The 19,774-nt window shown below is 42.9% G+C and overlaps 1 protein-coding gene across 12 annotated transcripts in view; it reads left to right on the forward strand.

Moving 5' to 3' along the window:
- The window catches only part of FOXP1 (forkhead box P1), a 380,424-nt gene that overhangs the window by 221,474 nt on the left and 139,176 nt on the right, over window positions 1-19,774 (forward strand). For all 12 annotated transcript variants that reach the window (XM_082848503.1, XM_082848504.1, XM_082848506.1 and 9 more), the window contains one exon: window positions 9,635-9,733. In XM_082848503.1, coding sequence (XP_082704629.1) covers window positions 9,635-9,733 — 99 coding nt within the window. The remainder of the gene's footprint in view (window positions 1-9,634; window positions 9,734-19,774) is intronic.

The raw sequence follows: 19,774 nt of genomic DNA on the forward strand, positions 1-19,774 counted from the left end.
AAGTATAAAGCAACTAACTGGCATAATGCCTGGCACATAGTAAGCAATTCAATACGTTGTTTTTATTTTAGTATTCTAAATGCGGGGAGTTACGGCCCTCCACTTGCCCCTGTGTTTCTAGATGTGCCTCATTTCTTAAGTTCTCATACAGGTATATTCTTCGCTCTTGGCAATAACTGCCTTGCGAAGTGTAAATTATTGGAAAATATTTGGATTTTTTTTTTCTATCTAGACTAACTTTGGCCAAGAGTGAGTAGTTCCAAACTTGAGATTCTTAGTCATATTTGGGTCTCCCCCTCTTCTCTTTTCTATTTCTTTCTTTTGTCTTTTATCTCAGCTGGACTTGGTTCTCACTCTTGCTTCTTTGCCCAAAATTCAGCGAAGGAAAGGAAGGTAATTTGTGAAGTGAAGCCTTCTAAGGGTTTATTTCCTGTGAGGGCATCTCGAACCCTGTTAGGGCTTGTATTACAAGAAGAAAAGCGGATACAGCCTCGTTTGCCTGAGCAGAAACTTAAGTACAGTGTTACGAGCGGAATCACAGAAAATTCTTCTTTATTTTGAGCATGATTCCAGCCCGATTCCTTGGCAGCGTTCAAAGCCTCACTGCAAGGTATGAAAAGATAAGCATCTGGATTATTCATAATGAGAGTTACCGGGCTGCACCCTCATAAAAGGCAATTGCAGAAAACGGCAGGTTAATACAGTGAGTGAACAGATCCCTTGGATTCATTTAGTCTCGCATTTGACCCCCCCCCCCCCCGTTTTCTACTTTGGGAACTTGGAGGAGGACTGGGCCAGGTTACTTGTTCACTTTTGGATACAGTCTGGTCCTTCCTGAACGGGCGGAAGCGGGTTTGACGCAGCATCCCGCTGAATGTTTTAGATACTGTCTATAAAGCCGACTTCTGTTTTACTAGATGGCAGTGCTGATCTTGCCTCCAGTCATGGTACCCCAGGCTGAGGGCTTGTCAACTCTCATGAGCTAGACAGGCTCAGGCCTGGGCAGTGCTTGAATGGAATCCTTCCAAACACAACTCGGGTACCGGAGACTCGGTGGTGGTGATTCAGCGTCTGGCACTGGCTCCCGCCAGGAGCAGCCAGCCGGGGCCTCAACAAGGTGCTTGGGGGGCCCTATGTTAATAGGTGTTTGGAGTAGGAGCGTGATGGTGGGGCTTTTCTTTCCTCCTCTTACAAGAGACTTCAAACAGACTTTCTGCCTGTTTGTAGCCATTGCACTTATTTCAGCTGATTTTGCAAGAGGATCACAGATACCCTTTTCCTCTTGGCTTGTGAAAGTTCCTAACTTTGACCTTCTTTGGCAGGAGGCATCTTCTGGGCGCCTTACAAATGAAAAAGGTTATTCATAACTGCAAGTGAATGTAGGGTTTGCGGACCCTTTTTCTGCTTCCTTTGGACCCTTCCAGCTTTCCTTTGGGGGTGGGGCTTATAGCACAACGCCTCCTCCTGTCTGCAGCCTTCAGGTATTATTTCTGTGTCCAAGTCTCCTGTAGTAGGTGCATGAGATGGTGTTTGAACCCTGCAGCACTAATGCTGGTGAATCATGGCATGGTGCAAGAACACGGTTGCATAACTCTGTTCTCCTTCATCCCAGCTCTTCTAAAAATAAAAAATAAAAAAATTAAATGTTTAAAAAAGAAGGAAATGGCATTTGCCACCTTTTCTCCCAAGCAAATATGCTCTAATGGATTTGCCTACACACACACACACACACACACACGCACTCACACACACACACGCACTTACACACACACGCACACTCACGCACACACATGCACTCACTCACTCACACACACACGCACTCACACACTCACAGACACACACACACACACTCACTCACTCACACTCCCAACCTACCTGTACTCATGTCTTTGCATTATTTGTTAGATTTTAAAGCAAAGAATATATGACTATTAAACGTCATAGCATCCTCTGTATAGCTTAAGGAACATGAAATCTTGTCAGTAAAGATTTGGGAAACGTGGCATTGGAAGTACATCTAGAGGATGGAGGTTCAAGCTGGTGTGGGACAGTAAAGAAATTGCAGTGGTCCCGGTTGGGGAGGGAACGCTGGGTGTTGGCCTCATCTTTCTCCACCCGCACAGGTGGAGGTGACACTGCTTACGGCCCTGTCTTCTTCTTCAGTTAGGACAGCGATGACGATAGGGAACTTTGACTTTTCCATTTCCTGTCCCTTTTGCTTTTAACTTGAACACGTAGTTTTGGAGAGTCGTAGGAGTGAGATGGTCTCTGCTGCAGTTTTTCACCACGTCTGTCCAGCTGTTGTCTCATAAATTCACTTGCAGAGGCTGTGCAACATTTGGAGAAAGCCATGCCCTCTCTAAATATCGGCTGGAATGCCCTCAAAGTGTAGGACACTTCACAGAGCTGTCAGAACTCTTGAGGATGGGTGATGCTCCGTAGAACCTTTCTCCTCTGGGTCACTGGTTCAAATCCGCTGTCCCAAATGATCTAAGGCATTGCTGTCGGCCCCGCCTACTTTTGGGGGGTGGAGTCAAGCGAATCAACTACCAATGAATGCTCAGAGTCTACACCCTTATTTGCAGTATCACAGATTAGACCAAACAGTGACTGGTGCAAAGAGACAATTAAAGGCTCTCTGATGATTTTTTTGTTGGTTGTTGTTGCCCTCTGTGTATTAAAGTTCTGATAAAGTAGGTTTTTGTTTGTTGTTTACTTATGTCACCAGTAACATGACTTGAGGGTCTGCTATAGTGCTATCTTTCATTGGGTATCTAATATTTACACAATCGTTAGAATTGGAATCTTTCCTTGGGCATCTAATATTTTCATATTCATAATCACTGAAATCCCTCTGTGAGATCAGCTCACTTTTCCATTCTCTTGTGATAACCAAGTGTTCTAGTTGTAAATTATATACATATACACATATATATGTATGTGTGTGTGTATATATATATTTTTTGTTGTTGGTTTGTTTGCATTCTTTTTTTTTTTTTTTTTTTGCGGTATGCGGGCCTCTTACTGTTGTGGCCTCTCCCGTTGCGGAGCACAGGCTCCGGACGCGCAGGCTCAGCGGCCATGGCTCACGGGCCCAGCCGCTCTGCCGCATACAGGATCTTCCCGGACCAGGGCACGAACCCGTGTCCCCTGCATCGGCAGGGGGACCCTCAACCACTGCGCCACCAGGGAAGCCCCTTTTTTGCATTCTTGTTGGAGAATTCACTGCCTTGGAATGTTGTTGGTTCTGTGCAAATGCTTCTAGTTCTGTCATCCACTGTCATTTCTTTTCTTAAGGTAACCCACAAACCTGCTTTTCATCCTGCACTGGAATGCTTACCGTGTCCAAAGCAAGGGGGTGATGGAGTTTCCCTGCATACTTATTTCTGGGTCTTGCTCCAGAGCAGTTGTCAGATTGGGTTCCCTGAGGAGCACTCGTGTTTAGATGGTAGCTAGTTGCTGGAGTTGAACCAAGATAGCAAATTAGCGTAGGGGGAAAAGGTGCTCTGGAGGGACTTGAGGTGTCTGTAGAGGTTGAGAAATAGAGGAGAGAACATGTCTTCTTTCCTGCTAAGCTTCCCATGCAGCTTTTTATTGCTGGCTTTTCCTTCCACCCTCATCTACGCAGTGACTGTTGATTAGCCTGTGAAATTATCTGAGAAACAGGTTTGATCTTGCGGGGTGCGGAGAGTCTAGGAAAAGAAACTAGAGGAAGGGTGGCTGACTCAGAGCTGCCTTTGAAGCTGGAAATGGGACAGCTTCTCGGGGCAGACAGGAAGTCAGCAGCCCCTCTCCACTGGCCAATAGGGAACGTCGAAAACCTCGCACTAGAATGAGATGCACTCTGAACTGCTATAAATGACCTGTGGGAAGAAGAAACATGCGTTCAGCATTCGCAAGTAGTTTGAAATGGTTTCAGATAGAGGAGTACGTGGATGTATTTTGTGTTCCTGTCCCAGTTCCTTCTTAGAAAATCAAAAATGAGTTTGAGCCTTAAGAATAGCTAATTAGTAACATCCTTGCATCTTAGCTCCACTAAAATTATTCTGGCCAAATGATTGAAAGCTCTGTTTTATATAAAATTGTGTCCGGTGGAATCTTATGAGACTCTCAGAATACAGATAGCAGCCTAAGACAAGCTGGCAAAACTTTTCTTGTAAAGGGCTAGATAGGAAATATTTTAGGCATTTCAGTCCCTGTCACAAGTACTGAACTCTGCTTTGTGGCCTAAAAGCAGCCAGGTGGTATGGAAGCAAATGAAGGTGACTGTGTTCCAATAAAACTTTATTTGTGGACGCTGAAACTTACATTCCATGTAATTTTCATGTCACAAAATATTTTTTTGTTGTTCTCCCAACTGTTTAAATAAGTAACAACCATTCTTATCTCATGCGCTGGACAAAAACAGGTGATGGGCTGGATTTGGTCCCTGGGCTCAAGTTTGCTGACCCTTGACCTAAAATGCTGCAGTGCCTCATATTTTTGGAAGACCTCCATGTATCAGTACTGACCTCAGGTACTGATCTCATCACCAAGTGTGTTATGTAAAAACAAATTGTCTGTTTTCTCCTACCGGGTTGCTTTCTGTTTGTGTGCATGTTTACTCAAACCATATTTTATGTAAACACATTGGTGTTTCTTAAAATATGGTAAACGTGTTTTTTGAACATTGGCTACCTTGATGAACATGCTAAACATAGCATACCTCATAGGATGCCTCACCCCCCAAATATAAGCACCTGCCGTGAACTTGAGATGTAAATAGCTCGAAAGTTACAAACATGCTGATGTAAAATGTAATTTGTAAATAACAGATGGCACGTATTTACAAGGAATGGGAGGCACTGCTGAGAATGAAGTCATCTGGAACCAAAAGAATGGAAGATGTGTCAAAACTGTCCAGGTCCCCAGTCACCATGAAACTAACTAGCATGCTGCCAAACTAGCAACCCAGCGCCAGTCCCCCTGACCTTCTGAGTGCCCAGCTCGGGCTGGGGTCTGTGGCGTGCTGACCACAAGGAGACTTCAGCCCCTTGGGCAGATCGGGGCATAGATAGCAGCCAAGGCAGAGAGGGAGGCAGTGTATGCCTTGGCTCCTGTTAGCTCACAGGGCCATTGATTTCGTCTGCTGAAGGACAATAAATGGGATTGTGTGCAACTGAGCCGTAAGTGCCTGGTTTTATCACTCGCCTTCACACTGACATCTTCGAGCTGCATCTTTACTGTAACTCCAGCCTAGCAGTCAAGTACAGCACCGCGTTATCCAGGGCCAGGCAATTGTCACATCTGTTCTAAAGGAAGTGTTGACTCAACCCAGCCCAGGAAACCACCACCAAGAGTAAAAGGTCTCCAGAGATTGGATGGAACCTTTTAAGTTATTTACACAAGCAGTTGGCCTGGAACTTGAGTCACAGTTGATCCTTGCTTCTTACAAGGGAAATTCTTTTATTTATTCATACTCTCTCTCCCTCCCTCCCCCTCCCTCCCCTCCCTCCCTCTCCCTCCCCCTCCCTCCCCTCCCTCCCCTCCCTCCCCCTTTCTCTTCCTCTCCCTCTCTCTTTCTCTCTCTTTCTCTCTCTCTCTCTCACACACACACACACACACACACACACACACACACACACACACACACACAATATCTACTCGAATCTTATTATTCTATAGCTGCTGAAGGATCTACTTGTATCTTCAAACAGGATATCTTAAGGGACCTTGCTCCAATCGTGATTGAGAAACTGTTATAAAAATAAGAGAAGTCTGTCCTCACTCCTTAGTCGTGTTGGGACACATCTCTGAGGTTCAGGCAGTGGAATCGGAGATGAGAGACATGAATCCGGTTTTTATGATTTTGATGCATGGACCAGGTAAAAATGGCTATCAAGTCAGCATGTATAGGAAACAAAGTGGACCTAGGTCCCTGGTGCAGTTCCCAAAGGGGATCCCATCAGTCATTACAAATCTTTTACTGACCAGCAGTGAATATGACGAAAAGCATGTTTGACTCACATGGTAGATGCCTTGAGGGGTGGGATAGGGAGGGTCAGAGGGAGACGCAAGAGGGCGGAGATATGGGGATATATGTATATGTATAGCTGATGCACTTTGTTATAAAGCAGAAACTAACACACCATTGTAAAGCAATTATACTCTAATAAAGATGTTTGTTTTAAAAAAGGGATTTGTATTATAACGTCATATACATAGTGTTGTGCACTAAGGGTCTGTTTCTCTTCTTTTTTAGTGATGATTTAAAATCTAGTTTACAGTGATTTAAATATCATGGGAATCAGAAAAGCAAATGCCCTTTAGTGATTGATTTCACAGCACTTTATAAGTTCTAATAAATTAGGTTTTAAAATTCTGGCTGAGACCTTAGTTGATTTTTCGGAAGGTGGGGAAGTGTTAGTATGGACCAGCTTTGTTCTCATACTCATGATTAGGCCAGGGAATTATTATGGAATAATTCATAACAATTCATATCAAGATGAATAATTCTTTTTAAATATTTTTTTTTTAAGATTCATTTATTTATTTGGCTGTGCCAGGTCTTAGTTGCGACATGCCGAACTCTTAGTTGCAGCACGCAGGATCTATCTAGCTCCCTGACCAGGGATCGAACCCGCGTCCCCTGCGTTGGGAGCGCGGAGTCTTACCCACTGCGCCGAGGGAAGTCCCCCAAGATGAATATATTCTTTGCACTAGGGTTGTCTCTCCATCCCAAATATTTGAAGTTATTTTACCTGTTTGCATTCATTTTGAGGGTGAAATTTGGAGGCCAGTGTATACATCTTCATCATCTGTTCTCTCTTCAGTAGTTTGACTAAAATTTCCCTTGCGTTCATACAAGTTCCTAAACCTTTTCTGCCCTGTGCTTCTACCTTTAATTATCTTCTTTGGTGTGGCTTTGTCTGAAATGCTGTGAAAGGGCTGGAGTTTGTTCCAAGATTATGTAATTTGATTTCCCCCATGTTGGGTCTGAAAAAGATGTTACACACATAAACGACTTTTTTTCCCTCAACCCAGCAGAAAAACTTGCAAGGATTCCAGTAGCTAATTTTGAAATGTATAGAGCCAGCTTAGTAAACATTTGTTGCAAACTTAAATGTGAGTCCTCTACTTTATTTTGCTGAAGTGTGTTTGTGAGAACTTGCTCATAGAAGACTAGGTTTGTGTGTATGTACGTTTTTTTAAAGGACACTTATTAGTATGTCTTTTGCTTAAATGAGGAGCTCACTGTATAGATTCTCTGAGACTTGAGTACCTGAAAGTTGAGTCCCTGTTCTCCAGGTATTTGGTGAAACGTGGTAAATTATTTCAACAGAGATTTGTGACTCTGCGGAGTTGCCGCTACTCTGATCTCCTTCGCTTGCTCTGTTTTGGTCTTGAATACACCTAACTTTTCTCCTCTTCCCCACCGTATCCTTCTCCGCACGATCTTTTCGTTGTCATCCACAGACCTTCTGTCTGCCTTTCCAACCAGCAGCCAGACCCTTCTTGGCTCATCAGTCTGTGACTCTGGGAGCTCTGAAGGTAGCACTTAAAATATATAACAGTTCCCTTTCCTACATGAAAAAGCCACAAAACCTTCATGGAAAATAGCTAAGAGGACGTATACAGTAGGAGGAGAGGCTCTTTGCTCCTGCAGGCACCTTGCAACGGGACTATTTTTCTTATATGATATAAATGAAATCTTCACTCTGCCCACTTTTACACCTACGCATGTACTGAGCGTCTCCAAGGAGACAAGGAAACCCGGAGTCCAGTGATGGTGGTGAATCCTCCTCGGAGACAGCAGGCTGGAGTCTCAGGCAACTCTCCCAGGCGTCTTGGCTTCCAGATGCCCCTCTCAGACAGCCTCTCTTCTCAAGGCTCTTGCAGGCAGGCTTTCTCGAACACGCCTCTCCCTTCCCAGATGAAATAGCCTGTCCGTTCCATCTGAAGGGCTGGTCGTGGTGAGTTCAGTAGACAGAAGGCTACTGAAGGGCTAAGAAGGGTGGGTGCAGTAGGGAGGTGAGATCGGAGGGGTCCATCTTTCCCAAGAGCTTTTCTTGGTCACCCGTTTCTTTATCTGTGCGTATGTTTCATTTCCTCCCTCTGGACCTCTTAGGCACGAAGCCACCACGCAACCTTACATAGCGTCTTAAACATATTCTTTGTGACAACGGTACAGTCATGAGCTCGGTTTAGTTAGATTGTCCTTTGAGGAGAAGTACTCCTCTTGCTGATGCAACATTTTTAGGCATCTTTTCGTGAACAGTAGCCCCCTTGACCACTCTCATTGCCCTTCCCTTGAGTTTGCTGCACGGGAAACCCCGTACCATCTTGCCTTTCCCCACTGCACCGTGTCACTCGAACTTTTCCGAGAACTATAAACACTGTTTTCTTATGTAAATGACATCTGTTCCTCTTTGAGGAACACACTACCATCATTAGCCCATTTTTCACACTTTCTAAGATTATAGTGTCAGGTCTTTTCGATACTTTGACCCCGTCTGTGTGTGACTCTTCTTTCAGGCACAAATAATGAGTTATCATGTAGCAATGATTATTGATGTGATCCCCAGTAAATCTTGTTTTGTCTCTAAACTCCAGGCGCATCATTTAATGAGCCTTCTCAACATCTTGTCCATATGTACATTTTTGGTTCTCAGCTGAATTGATTCAAATAATCTAACTTCTCATGTGATTTTCTAGCACAATGTCTGCAGATTTCAGTGTTCCGTTGCCAATCCTGCTGTCCTCTTTGGAAAGGTGGGGCTAGCAGTTATTCCTGTTAAGTCCTCTGTCCCTGAATGACTGCATGAGGATTTATTGATGACATACTTTTTTATTTGAGCTTCCAAAAAAGATCGGTCAGTCATTGGTCAGTGTTCTGCCTTTGGAGGAGTCTCGTTTTCTCCTTTGGTTTTATCTCCAGTCGATAGCACCTCCCCAGTTTCTAGCTTTAAATAAAAACCAGCCCGTGGTGTAAGCTCAGAAGGACCCATGCGTGTTTGACACAGTCAGTTTTATTCACAAGCGTGTAAGGTACCCTTTGAGTGGACTTGGGGGTCAGATTGGCCAAGATTTTTTCGTACGTAGTCCATCAAGGTCACCCTGTTTTGATCTTCCTTCACAAATAGCTTCACCCACAGTGTGGTCCACCACTTAGCTTTTCCTCTTTATTTGGACTCAAATGAGGTGAAAGTGTTACTTTCAACTCGAGTTGCCTAGCTCCCACGAGAAGAATTGGAGGCGTGTGAAGGGACCTTTGAAAGGAGCCCTTCATTGTCTCCGAAGTTTCTGGCTTTGCCCAGGTTCCTCCTGGCCTCTCTCTGCCCTCCTTCCTCAAAGTCCCAATCATTCATACTCTGCCTTTCATGTCAGATTTGTGGTAGGAATCAAGTGTCTGCTCAGATGGACTGCTATGCCTGAGGAAGTGTGGATGGAATTGGCTAACTCTAAGAAAATGTAAACACATTCTGGAAAGTTTTCCAACTTAGACTGGTGGGAAGTTTGGTTTGCTGTTTCTTTTGCCCGGAAATGGAAAAGTCAAGATCTCATCCTCATGTGTCCTTCCTAGAATACTTTTTTGCGAAGGAGGCCCTGAACCTGTGTAGTAACACAAACGTTTTCCTTCCATTTTTCCTTCCAGGCGCTTCAAGTGGCAAGACAGCTTCTTCTCCAGCAGCAACAGCAGCAAGTTAGTGGATTAAAGTCTCCCAAGAGGAATGACAAACAACCAGCCCTTCAGGTAGCAAGTCTTTTTTTTTTTTCTTCTTTCTTCTTTCTTTTCCTTTAAGTTGATGATACACTTCGGGACAGCTGATAAGCCATTCAGAAGTGGATTGTGTTGAGAATTGCAAATCCCGTAAGGAAATCTTCTGCAAAAAAGTTCATTTTTCTGTTTAACACTAGAACATGACATTTGGGGGGAAAATGTCTGTTCAACCAACATTTTTGTTGTTGGGAGTAAACAAATCTAATGAGACAATTTAATCGGAGGCTGAGGAGTTGTTGCCATGGGTTGCTTATTAGGCAGTGTGGCTAACCAATGAGGAAAAGTCCATAGTACTCACATATGTCACTCATTCTCTTGTGATCTGTCTGGAAATGGGACACAGACACACACACAGACACACACAGACACACACAGACACACACAGACACACACACACACAGACACACACAGACACACACACACACACACACACACACACACAGACACACACACAGACACACACACACACACACACACACACACACACACACGTTACTTTAGTGCAGTGGTTTTCAGCCAGAGTGCTTTTTACCCCTCAAAGGACAGTGGGCAGTGTCTGGAGACATTTTCAGTTCTCACAACTTCGGGGGAATGGGTGCTACTGGCATCTAGTAGAGGGAGACCGGGGAGGCTGCTAACATCCTACAATGCACAGGAAAGTATCCCACAAGAGAGAATTATTCAACCCAAAATATCAATACTGTCAGGAACGTATTGGGATTAAGGACGATACAGTATTTTTAATACACCTAGGAATGAATGTAATACCTACTCCATTATTCACTGGCTGTTTTCCAAACATTTCTGAATCATTAATAAAGATTGGCAAGCATTTTTTATGTAAATATACTCCAAAAGACTGTTTTAGCAGCTTCTCATTTCAGGCACGTTGAGGGCAGGGGTTAGCGGAGTGGAAGGAGTGAGTTCGTAAAAATCTACTTTGAATCTTTGACTTGGAGTAGAAAATTGTCATAGACATTTTAAAGAAACTTGACATGGAGTATCCCATGCTCCCATCCAGGACAGGGAGGGCACTTGCAGGTACCAAGTGGCTCAACTACTTTCACAGCTAAGAGTGGGCATCCCCCCCAAATGGGAAGCAAGGAAGAGTTGCCCACGCTGGGCATTCTGGAGAGGAGTTTGTAAGTGGGAGCTGGTGGGTGTAACTTGATGCCGATTAAGGTGATCACAAGGTCAACCGAAATTCTAGCTTGGGTTGACTTAGATCAGAGAGAACCAGTATACCAGCACCCAAATTATCCTACAAAGATCAGACTGACCTTGGGCCACACCTTCTGGTGCTTCTCCGTCTGCTTGGAAATTGTCACCATCTAGAGGAAGTTCAGCGTGATAGTAGTAGCACTTTACTGGCAGAGTTGAATGACAATGTGCCTTGTTTACCAACACTTCCAAAAGCATCTTATTTGGTCAGCCACCACCAACCCGTATGCCTTTTCATGTGTGTGAATGCTGGGGACATTTTTAATGAGGTCCAATGCCACTGAGGTCCCATGTCAGGTGCTGTAAGCAGTGCTTTGTTGTGCAGATGTCTTAAGAACAGCTCTGGAGGATGAAATATGACTGTGTTGACCTTTCAGCTGTGAGCTTATTTGTCAGGATTCAAATAAGTTGAAAGGATCAAACTGAACAGTTTCCGTAGTCAGACTGGGAATTGTGCTTCAGAGGTCAGCAGCGGAGGCCACATTGCAGATTCCAGAACATAGCCAATTGTTGGTACATATTAAAGTACTGGGGCATCTCCTGCAGACAGAGACACAATTAAAATTCTAATTTATTAATGTATACAGGGAGCTAGCCCAGCCTGTCATTCAGTGATTCAAATGACTGTCCATTCTTTTTGCCTCCCCCTTGGAGCTCTCACAGCCTTAAAAATACTATGAGTCCTCTTGAATTTATCAGACCTCGAATGCGTTGGAAAAATAACAATTTATTATTCGGGGACAGAATCTCACATATCGTAGTGCTTTGGTTAGAGAGAATTTTCAAAAAGGACACACATACATGGTCTAATGAACTGCTCTTCAGTATTGAATATCATTTGTAATCTTTTAGACTAGACTTATTTTCTAGATGCTTTGTAAAAAACATAGGGCGGGCTTCCCTGGTGGCGCAGTGGTTGAGAGTCCGCCTGCCAGTGCAGGGGACACGGGTTCGTGCCCTGGTCTGGGAGGATCCCACGTGCCGCGGAGCAACTGGGCCCGTGAGCCATGGCCGCTGAGCCTGCGCGCCTGGGGCCTGTGCTCCGCAGCAAGAGGGGCCGCAATAGTGAGAGGCCCGCGCGCTGCGATAAAGAGTGGCCCCCGCTTGCCACAACTAGGGAAAGCCCTCTCACAGAAACGAAGGCCCAACACAGCCAAAAATAAAAAGATAAATAAATAAATAGAAATATAGTAAGCCCATTACATGTTAACACAGATAGCATATTAAAAAAAAAAAACTTTAAAAAACATAGGGCATTTTTAGGTAACTTCTTTTCCAAGGTGAGTGAAGTTCCTTTAGGGCTAAATATATGAAGTCAAGTTTTAGGGGATTTCCTTTGGAGGGCGCTTCTTCTTCTTGCCCGTTAGAAGTCTTTTAGCCCCCAGGAGAGTATGATACAGAGGGCTTTGTTTTTCCTGGCAAAGGACAGCGTCAAAACCAGCCTAACGCATTCTGCGGAGCGCTTCAGTCTGTATGAAAAGTGGGGGACGAGGGGGCCATCTTGGATGCTGGTTTTGCTAAAGAAGATGTTTTGAGTCCTTTCCTGTCCCCTCAGTGGGAGAGTTGACAAGCAAAGAATTTAGACCAGTCTTAAGAGTTGATTCCGGGGTTGGGTGGAGGGGAGAGTTGGTTGACCTGTGTGTGTGTTTGTGTGTGTGTGTGTGTGTGTGTGCGTGTGTGTGTCTGTACGTACGTGTGTACACACATGCAAGTGCATCATAGACTGTTGTCTCCTCAGCTGCCTGGTAGGGTCATGCAAATTCACTAAGTTTTATTGGATTGGCTGACCTTCCACAAACAGAGGAAAAATTAACTAACCTAGGCCACATGGCATATTACCTTGTTATAAAAATACTTAGGTAGACTTGGTGATTCGTGGAAGGAATAACCTTCACATTTAAATCTATCTTGTCGAGCCATGTCTTTGCTGGGGCATCTCAGCCAGAGCGGCTCTGACATGAAAGGGAAATCCTACAGCAAATCTTAACAGTGTTCATCTCTGATCTCCTTACCCTTCTACACCGAGAGACCTATTTTAGCAAATTTCAGATCTTCCGCATAGAGGAAGCCTTGACAGGGAAGAAGGATTTGATCTGCTGATAGCTTGAGGAAAAAAAAAAAAAAAAAGAAAGAAACCCAAATCCCCAAATATACTGTGACTCATATTTTAAGCAAATCTCACACTTCCCTGCTTTATGTTTGGCAGTGCTCTCCAGTTTCAGAGGCTGATGATACAAACAAAAGAAAATGGAAAGTTAGAGGAGGCTATAAGTGGTTACTCGACAGAGATCATAAAATGTAGTCAAACATCACCAATTTGGACTAATTTCAGCGAAATGAGAGTAAATAAGTGAGACATGACGCTCTTTGCAGATACACATACTGAACTAAATCCGAACTGGTCGCGTTCTTGGGTGACACTGTAGTTTATGGTGAAGGCATGAATTGGGTACAGATATTGCTTCTGAAGTTCTTGAAAAATATCCTACTTAGTAACCTAAATAGCTCCTTACTTGGTCTATTAATTTGCTTTGCAAATTTTTTTATGAATGGTACAAGTGAAAATTGGAAATTGGCCCCGTCATAAATTCAGCCTCAGAAGGATCTGAATTAATTAAATGCAACTCAGTGAACGTTTCTAGAACAGCCACAGCTTGCAGGGCATCAGGCTGCTGTTCAGAGATGTAAAAATGCCTAGGAGACAGGACCCTGCCTGCAGGATGCTTGAGCTGTGAAAGAATTAACCAGGTTTTGCCACAGAAAGAAAATTATATGTGAGTAAAAATAGTAGGCTTCCTTTTATAAATATTTATATACTTCTGAAGATTGCTAAAACAAGTGAAATAAATGCTTCACAGTGCAGGTGCGCTCATAACCTCGAAAATGTGTAACTTCCCCGGCTGAAGATTAATTTGTGAGCAATTTTATTGATCACATTTTGGGACTTTGACCACCGTTTCTGGGTAGTCATTCATTTGGGTTCTCTAAGCATTTTAGTTGTTGGCACAAGGACATAAACTGGAAGGAAATCAAATGACACATTTCCTCCTAAGAAAGTAAAAGTACATGTGTACTCTGGCAGCATTCAAGTTAAGAAAGAAAGTAAACCTTGTGTGTTGCTTACCGAGGAGAGCTGACCACCATTTCAGGCCGTGTAGAAGGAATTTGAACTTGAAAGCAGTCATCTGATACTTTTCTCTCCTGTCCCATCCCCTCCTTCCAAGGTTATCTCTTGTGCAAGCCCCTCACACAGGGGGCCGTTTCACTGGAAGGAGGGCTGGTGGAATTCACTGGAAGGGTCTGCCTTTTCATCCGGTTGGAAGCTCAGGATGGTAATGAGGACTCATGCTTTAAGTGGAGGAAGTTAAAATGCAAGATTCAGCAGGTGTTTTTTTCCACATTTTTATTTGCAGTTATATAAAACGTGCTTTAGGCAGCATTTTGCTTGGCATTAATGCCACATATAATCTTAGTACCTCGTATCATTTCCACGTTATTCACTGAGGAATAAACTGGTAAGGAAACTATGATTTTGTGGTGGATAGTGAAATGGAATGGTTTAGAAATACTGACCCTTAAAAGATAGCCCTATGCGCTGAATTAGTAAAGTTCATAATAGCTCAGGAGAGGGAGGCAGATTTTTTTTTTTTTTTTGATGTCTGCAGTTAACATTGTCTAGAATTTGCATCCCTGGCATGAGATTGATACGAAGTGTTGAAATTTTGGTACCTTTTAAGATTTCGTTGTTATCACACAAGTTTGGAGAATCCCCAAACCCTCAAAAATAAGTCTGGATAAGAAACGATAAAATAGAAATGATGCTTTAAAATGGTTATCAAGTCTTTCCGATTACGCGCACCATTAAAAATATGATAGAAACAGGATCCCCTCCTAGAAAAACGCACATGCACACAGAATTTTGCGTCAAGGGTTTCATGAAGCTCAAGAAGTCCATCTGTTTGCCCAGGTTCAATACTGTTGCTGGAAAAAAATTTTTTTTCCAAAATAATGTGTTTTGTCCTTGCCACCAGAGTCTTCATGTGAGTTGTGATATGACGAGTTCCCTCATTTTTGCTTTTCAACTTCAGCTGTGTATAAGGTGATCCTGTGTCTGCCCAGGACAGCCTTAGTCTATGCCTGTTGACTGAGTGTAGTTATTAATAACTCTCACTCTTAAAAGTATCCCAGTTTGGACATTTAATTATATGGTCACTTTGCTTACACGCATCTAAACATTAAAATGCAAATGTGATGCCGCTATTTGAAGTGTAAGCATGTGTTTGTCAGCACGTGCTTATGTCCCTATCTGCAAAGATAGTTAAGGTTTATGGACCAGCCCCATGGCTACTCTGTGGTGTAGAACTATCATGAACCATTCTACGGATGAGGAAAAGTGAAACTTCCGAGAGGTTAAATGACTTGCTACAGAGCACGCAGGCAGTGACGACTGGATGCTGGAAACATCCAGCAACAACCAGGCTGGAAAGCCAGGTGTTTTAAGACCACCGAAAACCAGTGTGTTATCAGGAAGTTAATTATTGCTTCTCCTTCAACGTGTATTTACTCAGCATCTACTGAGTGCCATGTTTTCCATCAATAAGCAAATTATTGTATTTTTCATAGCGTAAGCAAAACTAAAGCCCAACCAACAGAAACGAATTTCCACTGTAAATATCTGGATTTCAATTAAGAGGAATAAGATCCGCATAATTATCCTAATTGTCGCTGTGTGTGTGTGTGTGTGTGTGTGTGTGTGTGTGTGTGTGTATGTGTGTGTGTGTATCACAGCAGTGAACAAGGGCAAAGAAAACGTTATTTCTTATTCTCTAGGCTGAAATGCTCCTGTGAGCTTCCATGTGCTGGAACATGGAAATAGTATGTTATAATCATTGTTGGGGCTAGGAGGTTGGGAGGAACAGGGGGAAAAAAAACATACTTGACTGGTCAAAAATGTGTAAATTGCTGACAAAATGACACATGTAATTAAGAGTGCTCCTACATTTTACCTTGTGGTTTACACCTCCAGTGTTGAAAAAGAGAGCAACTCCCACCTTGCTAATTACCATTATCACTGAAATGCTAGGGTTGGAGTCATTAGTTCCATGTGCATTTAATTAGAGGAAGGCTGAAATTGGATTTAACTTATTACTTTTTCATGGATCACTTTCTTGTCATCACTTCAAATTGGATTGCAGCCCCAGGTAACTAATTATGAAAGCCACAAGATCAAGAGTGAAAAAAAAAGGTAATTAGGAATAACACTGTCGGACCCTTGCTGGTCGTCCACTTGTGCTTCGGGAAAAGGGGAGGAAAAAAAAAAAAAAAAAAAAAACAGTCCAAGCTGTATTTGGTAGTATTACAGATTAGGGAGTTAGAAGTGTGTACAGTTGCTGAGCATCATGGAAGTCTGCCACCACCCAGAGTGGTTTCTCTGATAGACAACTGAGTTGAATATGTCAAGTCGATGTGGTTCCACCATCAGATCCCTAATACCTCGATTAAACTTGTAAAAGCAACAGATTGCTTGTAGGTATGAGGCATCTCAACAACTGTGTCGTCTGAGGGCCTCACATCCATGATTACAACAAAGCTGTCAGGATGCCTCTGAGCCAAAGTAGGGAATATTTTAAGTACAGGGAGTGAGAATTGAATGAACGTATTAACGTTCCAGAAACATCATTCATATCTGACAGGAAGACATATCGGTCGGCACAACAGTAAGGTTTAGGGTTTATATATCGGGAATGTTCGTCAGAGTTTCCAGCCGACCATTTACTTTGCTTCTGGTTTGTTCCCCACCCCGCCCCAATGTTGTGGAGGGGCTTGCTGACGTTCTGTTTCTCCTTCCGCCCCCGTCGAAAATACTTTAAAACAAATGATATTGTTTCCATGTGCAGAGCAGAATTCAGAACTGCAAGCAATCAATTTTATTGACATCGTCTGAAAAAAATGTTGATGACAGTTGGAGGATGTGAAAGGATTGGATTTTTAAAGTTGCCAGTGCTAAGTGTGGCAAAAAAAAAAAAAAAAAAAAGAAAAGAAAAGAAAAAAAAAAAGAAATGTAATCTCGTTAAAAAAAAAAAAAAAGCCTCTCCTAAGAAGGGCTTCTTCTTTGGTAGACGGTGATAGCATGATGAGAAGTCTTGCTATCAAGCCTGTTGGTTGCCTTGACCGGGGAAAGAAGCTTCCCAGAGAAGTGAATCACCAAGCAAAGATGGCTAGAGTTTTCTTAAGTTGTTTAAAATTTGTTTTAATGTTCTGTTAATGTAAGCAAATAATCATGATTCAGTCTTGGGTGACTTTCAAACCTGGGTAAGTGAGGCTTAGCTCATTATTTTCCAAGGAGTCTAGGGAAGTGTAGACCGTGATGTGCCCACCCAACGGAGGCCAGACCGTGAATATTCCCGAAGTGAGAAAATACTCTTCCTGGAATTATGAGTCCTTTTCCTGTGTGAACCTTCTAAGCAAAATCTCAAGACCCAAAATAGTAATCATCAAGCCTAATGCAGAAAATTAAAGGTTTTTTTTTTCGTGGAACATCTTAAGTTGATTTAGAATTTTTGTACACAATATTCGTCTGTGGTTGAAAGGGGCCATGCCGAGGTCAAGTGATGTAGTGTTTTCCATTTTTCCATATGAGCCTCACAGTGTGTGATAAAAGCAAACTCCTTTATTTTGTAAGTCTGCAGGAATTTCTGATGAAGTGCAGAGGTCACGTTCCCTGTCAATTTGAGTAGCCAGCATTTTTTAACTACTGGTTTTTTCTTCCTTTTTTGTGTGCCTTTTCTTCCCTCCCCCCACCTCACCAGAAACCATGGCACTTTTCTGACACATGCACAGTGAAGTCCTCCAATCTGAAACTCATTAGCACACAGCATTGGACCCTGTCCAGTGGTTAGAAAATTTCCTGAAGCCTAGAATAACAGCATTTGGTACAAGCACCAAGGACCAGAAGTGACAATGGGGGTAGTCGAGCTCACCTGGCGCCCTGCCCAGTCGGGAAAGCCAGCTGACCATGCAAGCCAGTGAGACAGAGGTCGTGCACATGGGATGGGCTAGAAAAGTTTGGTCCTTAGAGAAGCATGCTTCTGAAATCACAGGGCAATATCTTTTTTCCCTACACTTATTATTTGAGTTGGGGTGGAGGTATTTATCAGCATTAGCTGCAGGAACATGAAAGCAAGCAATTAGAGAAATTGGATGAAAACCAATTGCTACAAGGTAATATTTTTGACTTCTGTCACTATTGGGTATTGCAGAACCTATGGATTTCATTCATTCAGACTTTGTTCACTGAACCTCACTATATCCAGGTAACAGGACCTAGATGGAACCCTTGCCCTAACATTAGAGAAAGTACTCAATTCACCGTGGGTCAGGATACTTTAGGCCAGGTTTTCAAACAGGAAACTGAGTCCCAGAAATATAACTAATAATATTAAAAAGCAAACACTTAAATTGTACTTTCTAGGAACCAGCCACTGTACAATAACCGGATGAGGGTAAATTCTATTATTATTCCCGTTTTGCAGGTGAAGAAAGTGGGGCATAGAGAAATTAACTCGCTCAGGGCCAAACCACTGACAAGTGGCAGAGCTGGGATTCCAGCCCAAACAGTCCAGCTCAGGAATCTGTGCTCTTATCCATTACATTGTGCCTCTTCTCCCTGAGCTGCCACCTGGGCCTCACAAACAGGGACAGAGGATGGAATGGAATCAGAGTTGCTGATGCCGAATGCTTGTCACTAACCACTAGACCATACCGTCTCCTAATTTGGACATATGTACGGGCATATTTGAAAAATAGTGCTTGCGCTTGAAATATGCACTTTCTAAAGGGAAATGACGCTTGGGAAAGAGAAGAAAGGCGGGTATTACTCAAAGCTTGCAGACAACTCTGCAAGTAATTGTCTAAAGGCAGCCGCTGAAATTGAGAAGCAGTTTGGAAAATGTACAGTTTGGGAAATTTGTGTACCGATGTAATTACGGTAGTTGTGAGTTGATGTCATGCCTAGTAACTGTTTTTGTATTGCTTGGGCCTTTGTTACTGAGCTGTGATATCATGAGCAAACTATTATAAACATAGCATGGATATAGCATGCTTGTGTAACAAAAGATCGGGAACTTTTATTAAGTTTGTTTTCCTTGTCATATTGTAAAAATTTATTATGTGTACTGTGTATATTAGAAACAGATTTGGGTAATTCTGTCTAAATGAAGTCATCCCGGCTATTTCCAGACTGTCTGTTTTTGGTTGTGAATAATTTTCATACATCAGATGGTTGTCATATTTAGTCGCTCTCAAAATTTTAAAGAGAACATATCCCATTCTGAACTTTGGGTGGACTTCGGCCGCCTTGCTGTTGCGATTGTTTGAGTTAGAAATTATTGCGCAGTAAGTTACAGAGACTGAATGCTAGTCATTTCTGAGGGGTCTAGGGCTGCTGACTTCTATTCATAACTTTTCCCCTTTCATCAACTGAACAGATTTTTAACTACTTAAGTAGTAGAATTTAAAGCTGCCAGGACACAGTTGGGCAAAGACTGCCAGCCCTTGTCCTTTTATGTTACATCCCACTGAGGAAATTTGGTAAACATTCAAGCAGACAGAGCTCAGCATTTATCGGTGTTCATGGTAAAATGTGGATTTTAAACGGGTAGTTGAAAAACGCTGGATGACTCAACCCTTCCCAGCTCTTCTCTAGCTCCTTCTTTTGCTATCAAGCTTTTAGAACCTGAATATTCTGTCTGCTGCTTCAACTTTTTTTTTTTTTTTTTTAACTAGTCACTTTCC

This window comes from Leucopleurus acutus (assembly GCF_964270905.1).
Source record: "Leucopleurus acutus genome assembly, chromosome: 10".
Classification (NCBI taxonomy): domain Eukaryota; kingdom Metazoa; phylum Chordata; class Mammalia; order Artiodactyla; family Delphinidae; genus Leucopleurus; species Leucopleurus acutus.